General features: G+C 40.0%; 1 protein-coding gene across 1 annotated transcript in view; it reads right to left on the bottom strand.

Moving 5' to 3' along the window:
- Window positions 1-231: 231 nt before the first annotated feature.
- LOC103202048 (placenta-specific gene 8 protein-like) overlaps window positions 232-7612 on the bottom strand; it is a 35978-nt gene continuing 28597 nt past the window's right edge. The window contains exons 2-3 of the mRNA XM_007946837.1: window positions 6550-6674; window positions 232-336 (exon numbers count right to left, since the gene is read on the bottom strand). Of these exons, the coding sequence (XP_007945028.1) occupies window positions 232-336; window positions 6550-6674 (230 nt within the window). The remainder of the gene's footprint in view (window positions 337-6549; window positions 6675-7612) is intronic.

Here is a 7612-nt window from a genome sequence, read left to right as displayed (position 1 = left end):
TGAACACATGACAGGATTCTTTCTTATCCAATCAGGCTGTAGCCCTTTCAACCTGGTTCTGGGAGGCTACCAACTGATTGGATAGGCTGGCAAGTTAAAAGCATTTTTCCTCCATTTGCTAAGGGGTTTCTTATTTGTCTGTGAGAGGGCTCCAAGAAATTAAAGATGTCTTTGAGAATTTGTTTTTATATTCATAGATCAGCCAAGAATTCTCCACTTACCAAGCATCTTTTAGAAAGCATTCATTGCTTTTCTTTTTTCAATATCTCGCTTAAGCTGACAAAGGGTGCAGTTAGGGAAACATGCCAGCCACACGAAATCACTGCAAATAGATCCCTGTTAAACAAACAAAACAAAACAACCAGCTGATCAACGTGCAGCCTATAAATGTAGTCATAATAATCCCTTACATTTGCCTAGGTTCCCAAATCTCTTCAAAATATATATTTTATTTCACTTGTTTATCAAAAAGGTTCTATAACATTATCCCCATTTTTTTTATGACCTAAAGAAATGAAATGACTTGATAATATCACATAACAAATTAGTACCAGAGTTTGGTCTTTCCCTTTCAAAGACAGTGCCCTGTGCATAATATTGCACTATTTCAAATGATCTGTAGCCCCAGTCTTCTCTCAAATGTTCTGGAATGATTCCTTATGAAGTTGGTTGTTTAATGTCCCAATTTTTCTCTAGCTTATAAGTAGTGTCAGGCCACTACTATCCCTCTCTAGTTGTTTTCATTGACATCTCTTGCTTTGTTCTGCAAGGAAGGAATCCAGGGCGAGAGAGGAATATATGAGCAATGACCTTTTGACAGATGCCCTAGAAATGACTGTTCAGGAAGCATTGGGTGACCCAGAGGGTCTAATCTAATAACCAAGTTCTATGACTGTATGCCCCTGAATGAGTGAAATTTGGACTTCAATTCTTTACAGGACTTATTTTTAAAAATGCTGAGTGTAATAAAATTCCCAGTTTACAATGTGTAGGGGAAGAGGATGGGGAGGGGGGAGTGAAGAAAGAGAGAGTGAAATATATAATAACTTCAGTTTATAAAGGTTGTTGTTTGTAGGCCATCAAATTGGTTCTGACTCATTGGATGGGGACCCCAGGTGAGCAGAGTAGAACTGCTTCATAGGATCTTCAAGGCTGTGACCTTTTGGAAACAGATTGCCAGGCCTGTCTTCTGGGTAGGTTGGAACTGCCAATCATTCAGCTAGTAGCTGAGTGCTTGACTATATGGAGATATTACGAATTATTTACTCTTCAATTGCTACAGTGATTTTTTTGTTTGTTTCACATCTAGCAGACTAAGCCTAGAAACAGAGTGGACAAATAATGTAAAAATCTAAAGTGACCTTCCTCAGATGGAAGAATGGATAGACAGCTTGAAGACAATTTAGTTCTCTTTTAGCCTTCTCTTTTTCTCTGGTAAGTAATCCAAAACCCTTTAAACCTTCATTAAGTTTTATTGAATACCCATAATATACTGCATGGAAGCAGAACTGAATATGCTTATTACAGTAAGGATCCAATTTATGGATAACATTGCAAAGAATGGGAATTCTGGAACACTTAATTGTGCTCATGTGTAACCTATACATGGACCAAGGGATAGTCACTCATTCAAACAGAACAAGGGGATATAGCATGGTTTAAAATCAGTGAAGGTGTGCATCAGGGCTGTATTCTTTCACCACACTTATTCAATCTATATGCTGAACAAATAATCTGAGAAGCTGGACTATATGACAAATGGGGCATCAGGTATGGTGAAAGACTTATTAAAACCTGAGATATGCAGATGACACAACTTTCCTTTCTGAACATGAAGAGGACTTGAAACATTTGCTGGTGAAGATCAAAGACTACACCTTTCAGTATGAATTACATCTCAGCATAAACAAAACAAAAATCTGCACAACTGGACCAATAAACGACATCATGATAAATGGAGAATAGACTGAACTTGTCAAGGATTTCATTTTACTTGGCTCCACAATCAATGTCCCTGGAAGCAGCAGTCAAAAACTAAAATGATGTATTGCATTGGGAAAATCTGCCAAAGAATTCTTTAAAGTGTTAAAAAGCAAAGATTTCACTTTGAGGACTGAGGTACATCTGACTCAAGTCATGGTCTTTTGCACTGTCTCATAAGCATGTGAAAGCTGGACAATGGATAAGGAAGACTGAAGAAGAATTGATGCCTTTGAAGTATGGTGTGGTGAAGAATATTAAATATACCATGGACTGCCAGAAGAACAAACCAATCTGTCTCAGAAGAAGTACAGACAGAAAGCTCCTTAGAACTGATGATGGTGAGACTTCATCTTATGCTTTTTGGACACGTTATCAGGAGGAACGAGTTCCTGAAGAAGGACATCATGTTCATGACAGTAGAGGGTCAGTGAAAAAGAGAAAGACCCTTAACGAGATGTATTGACCACGTAGCTGCTATAATGGGCTCAAACAGCAATTATTGTGAGGATGGTGCAGGCCTGGGCAGTATTTTGTTCTGTTCAACAAAAGGTCAGTATGAGTCTGAACTGATTTAAAGACATCTAACAACAACAAAAAAGATGTAATTACTTTTCTGTTCCAGTACATCTGTACTTGTCTTTTGTTTCTTTTCTACTCAGCATCTTATCCTTTGCAATGGACATATACTTATCTCAAGTAGGTAGTTTTTAGGAAAACAAATATATATATCATACTATTATTTGCTGATAAACCTAGAGAACCCTATAGAAAATACCCCATTTTAAATGTTTCATAATACAGACAAGAAATAATATTCTTATTTCAAAGTGGGAGAGAAAGGACTACAGGTTCATACTGGGAGCTCTGGTGGCATAGTGCCTAAGGCAGTTGAATGTTAGGCTGCAGTTAATGAGGGGCAAAATGCCTTTCCTAGAGCTGCTTGTCAAGGAACTAGGTGCCAGAAAGAAAGATGCTGGCATTCATCACTTGGTTTGGTCAGTGGGACTGGTATTTTACTTTTTTGTTGTTAGGTGTTGTCGAGTTAGCCCCAATTCATGGCAACCTCATGTGCAACATAACGAAATGTTGCTTGTTCCTGTGCTATTTCATGATCAGTGGCATATCTGAGTCCCTTGTTGTAGACATAACAGGGAGCTCTGGTGGCATAGTGACTAAGGCATTTGACTGCTAACCAGAAGGCCGGAGGTTCAAACCCATCAGCCACTCCTCAGAAGGAAGGTTGGGCAATCTACTTCCGTAGTGATACTGCTTTGGAAACCCAAGGAGGGGTCGCTATGAGTCGGGTCTGACTCGACGGCACATAACAACAACAACAAGGCATCTGACTGCTAACCAGAAGGTTGGTGATTCAAACCACCAGCCACTTCATGGAAGGAAGACTGGGCAATCTACTTCTGTAAAGATTTACCACCTTGGAAACCCAATGGGGGTCGCTATGAGTTGGAATCGAGTTGATGGCAGCAGGTTTGGTTTGGATTGCGGGCATTGTATCATGTCTTCAACCTAGGGGACTCATCATCCACTACTATCTCAGACAATATTCATAGGGTTTTCATTGACTAATTTTCTGAAGTAGATTGCTAGGCCTTTCTTCCTAGTCCGTCTTAGTCTGGAAGCTCCACTGAGACCTGTACACCACAGGTGCACCTACTAGAACTTGAACAGTGGGTGGCATGGCTTCTAGAATCATAGCAATATGCTCAAGGCACTTGACTGCTAACCAGAAGGTTGGCGGTTCAAACCCACCAGCCACTCCTAGGAAGGAAGGTTGGGCAATCCACTTCTGTAGTGATACTGCCCTGGAAACTCAAGGAGGGGTTGCTGTGAGTTGGAAACGACTTGACAGCACATAACAACAACAACAACAATAGTATCATAAACTGACAGATGGGGTGAGGTGAGGTATATGATTAAATTCACTTGTTTGGAAGCTGTTAAGAAAAAGTCTCATTATGCGCACAAATTTACAGTGACTGATTCAACACACATTGACTCGGGAAGGCAAGATGATGAAATGGAAAAAAAAACAGAACTTTGGAATTAGAATAAACTTGAGCCCAAATTCCAGTATTTAAATGTTCTGTGTCCTTCAGCCTTTCTGATTCTTGGTTTCACTCTCTACAAAGTGAAGATAAAAATCCCCACCCCACAATGAGCTCATGAGTAGTAAATGAGCAAATACATGTTACAAAAGTTTTCCAGACCATAGTGTGTGTTGAATCAGTCACTGTTTCCTTTCTTCCTCCTTCTCCCTAGGAGAAGCTGTGGCCATGAAGGGAGAGGCAGGTAAAAGAGGTTGCAGCATAATAGCCTGAGACAAAGTTTGCATAAATGTAAAAGGGAAACAAAGCAGAGAGCCTCAATTACGCAAATCAGTTGGAGGAACTACTAGCCATTTTAGACATCTGTCTGAAGGAGACGGAATAGAGATATGCAAGCAGTAAACAGTGAGCTCTGGTGGAACAGAGGTTAAGTGTTCACCTGCTAACCAAAAGTCCAGCAGTTCAAACACATCAGTCACTCCACAGGAGAAAGATGAGACAGTCTGCTTCCATAAAGATTGCAGCCTTGGAAACCCTATAGGACAGTTCTACCCTGTTGTATAGGGTCACTATGAGTTGGAATCCACTTGACAGAAACAGGTTTGTTTTTTTGGTTATTTAGGAGCCTGGTGGCATAATGGTTAAGAGCTCAGTTACTAACTGAAAAGTTGCCAGTTCAAACCCACCTAGTGGGTCCATGGAAAAAAGCCTTGGTGGTCTGCTCCGGTAAAGTTTACAGCCCCCAAATCCTATGGGGTAGTTCTACTCTGTCACCTGGGGTTGCTATGAGTTGAAAATGACTCAATGGCATCTCCTGACAACCAACACAAGATACTTATGAATTATAAAGGGGAAAAGAACAACTTTACAGTGGAGAATCCTGGCTGACACTGTCCTAAGCAAGTGATCAAAGTTAACATCACCAATAACAGGACAGATTGACTTCCTGTGCTTCTATGATGCACTAAGAACATAGCATCACTTTTGGGGTTTCCATCAAAAAAAGAGTAACCTAAATTTAATCATGAGGAAACATTTGACAAGCTCAAATTGAGGGATATTCTACAAGATAATCAACCCATGTTACTAAAATTATCAACATAATCAAAGACAAAGAAAGATTAGGAAACTGTTCCAGATTATAGAAGACAAAAGAGACATGACAACTGAACGCGATGTGCAATCCCAAATTGACTGCCTTTTCATATGAAGAATAGGTTTGGGATGATTGGTGAAGTTTTAACAAGGTCCATAAATTAGCTAATATTATTGTGTCACATAGTATTTGATAGATGTATTGTGATTATGTAAAAGAATGTCCTTATTTAGGAAATACACACTGAAGTAGCTAGGGATAAAGGGGCACAAGGTTGTAATTTACTCTCAAATGATTCAGAAAAAACTAGAGTTAGACAAAACAATAAAGCTAATGGTGTCCAAGTTTTAACAGTTGGGGAATCTGGGTGAAAGGTATTTGGGAATTCCTTACCATTTTTGCAGCTTTCAAAAAATGTCTGAAATTATGTTAAAATAAAATGTTACTATAAAAAAGAATGTCAACTCCATGAAGACAGGGTAGTAATATATTTTGTTCCCTGATGAATCTCTAGCATCTGAAATAGTACTTGGCGTGTCCTAGGTGTTCAATAACCACCCCCCTAAAAACCAAGCTTTGCCATCAAGTCAATTCTGACTCATGGATACCCCGTGTGTTACAGAGTAGAACTATTCCATATGTTTTCTCGACTGTAATCTTTACGGGAACAGATCCTCAGGCCTTTCTTCTGCGGCCCACTGGGTGTGTTTGAACCACCAACCTTCAGGTTAGTAGTTGAGTGCAAACTATTTATGCCCCCAGAGACCTGTAGATACTCAATAAATCCTAGTTAAATGAATCAACATTGGCTTATGACTTACCAGAGAGTCAAGCATACCAGCTGTGAGAGGATCCAGCACTTGCCCAGTTTTACCCAGAGCTTTCTGTCACCCTCCCTACAGATTTGCAGAGTTCAATAGTCTGACTCTAAGGAGCTCTGCTGGTGTAGTGGTTAAGGCATTTGGCTGCTAACCAAAATGTTGGTTCAAACCCACCAGCCACTCCATGGAAGAAAGATGGGTAAGTCTGCTTCCATAAAGATTTACAGCCTTGGAATCCCATTGAGGGTCACTTTGAGTTGGAAATGACTCCATGGCAGTGAGTGATAGTCTGACTCTAAGTAAAACAAGGAGAAATTAAGGGGCCTGTGCTCACTTCCACCTCTCATCTATTCACCTCCAGCAGCTTCTCAGAGACACATTTAAATAAAAGATTTTATTATTAATATATTCTAAAATATAGATGGCAGCATGGACCCTGTGAATCACTTAAAAATGTTAGGATGGTAGTGGAGAAAAAGACTAGACTCAAGTCATGAAGGTGAGGACAGCTATCACAGAGATCTGGTCAGATTGAAAAGAAGCCAGGCGTCTTTGTTAGCACTGCAGTGTACACTCAGAGTCTCACCGGGATGTTGTATCGGGTCCGGTAGAGGGTCCTGATGGCAACGCTTGCTCCACACAGACAGCATTCATTCATGTCAGAGGCAATCTGACATGAGAGGCACAGGGGACAGAAAGTCCCACAGAGACCTGGGTGCAGGGTGAAACCACAGAGAGTAATTAAAGTCATCGTAATCTTGAGTAAATGATGCAGCTTTTAAAACGATGCTCAGGAAATAGTCTTAATGAAAGCTCTGAGGAAATAATGGTGTCACTTAGTTCTTTATATCTTGCTTCTAGAACTTAGGGTCCAGATGTTGGGGGAAAATTTGCAAGTTATTGTACTGGGTCAGATTTAATTGCAAAGTCTCTTGCCTTGCCACTTTTGACCATGTTCATATTTTCTTTCTTCCCTGTTCTTGATTACATTGGGGTCATGTTGACATAGGAAGTTTGTGGAGTCAGGATGTCTAAGACGCCCTTTGAAAACTGAGGGAGGGTGCAAAGGTCAGAAAATGTCAAATGGGGAAATCATTAGGGTCAAAAGTGGACAAGGAAATAAGAAATAGATTCTAGGTGCTCATTTGGAAAAAGAGTAGAAACCTATGAGGATGGAAGCATGTAGAAGTTAAGGGATATTAGCATTAGGAGCTTAAAAATCTTACTGTACTTTTACTTTAAAAGATCTGTATAAGACAAAAAATACTAACAAACAGGAAACTGTTCACAAATATGTCCTGAGTACCAGTCTTTTTGAAAAACAGTAGGGTGGAGTGTGTCTTATACAACTGTAGCCCAGATAAGATAAGAAAATCTATGTTTTCTCACTGATGGTCTTAAGCAGAAAGCTATCGCCAATGAACTTGAAACTCACATCATACAAAAGAGAGGGGGCTGTTCCTCAAAAACAAGGCCCAGAGAGTGTCTTTAACTCAGATGGCTATGGCTTGAAACAAAGAAAGATTGTTCCCACAAAAGTATGTTTGACCATATAAAGAATTAAGTCAGTACAAAAACAAACAAACAGGGGCGGGGCAAGATGGCGGACTAGGCAGAAGGATTGCACAGACCCTCTTCAACAAAGAAAA

The sequence above is a fragment of the Orycteropus afer genome, unplaced genomic scaffold, assembly GCF_000298275.1.
Source record: "Orycteropus afer afer isolate SDZICR_OR568_19922 unplaced genomic scaffold, OryAfe1.0 scaffold00172, whole genome shotgun sequence".
NCBI lineage: Eukaryota > Metazoa > Chordata > Mammalia > Tubulidentata > Orycteropodidae > Orycteropus > Orycteropus afer.
The sequence above is the reverse complement of the archived record's forward strand: the minus strand, read 5'-3'. Positions and strand labels throughout refer to the sequence as shown.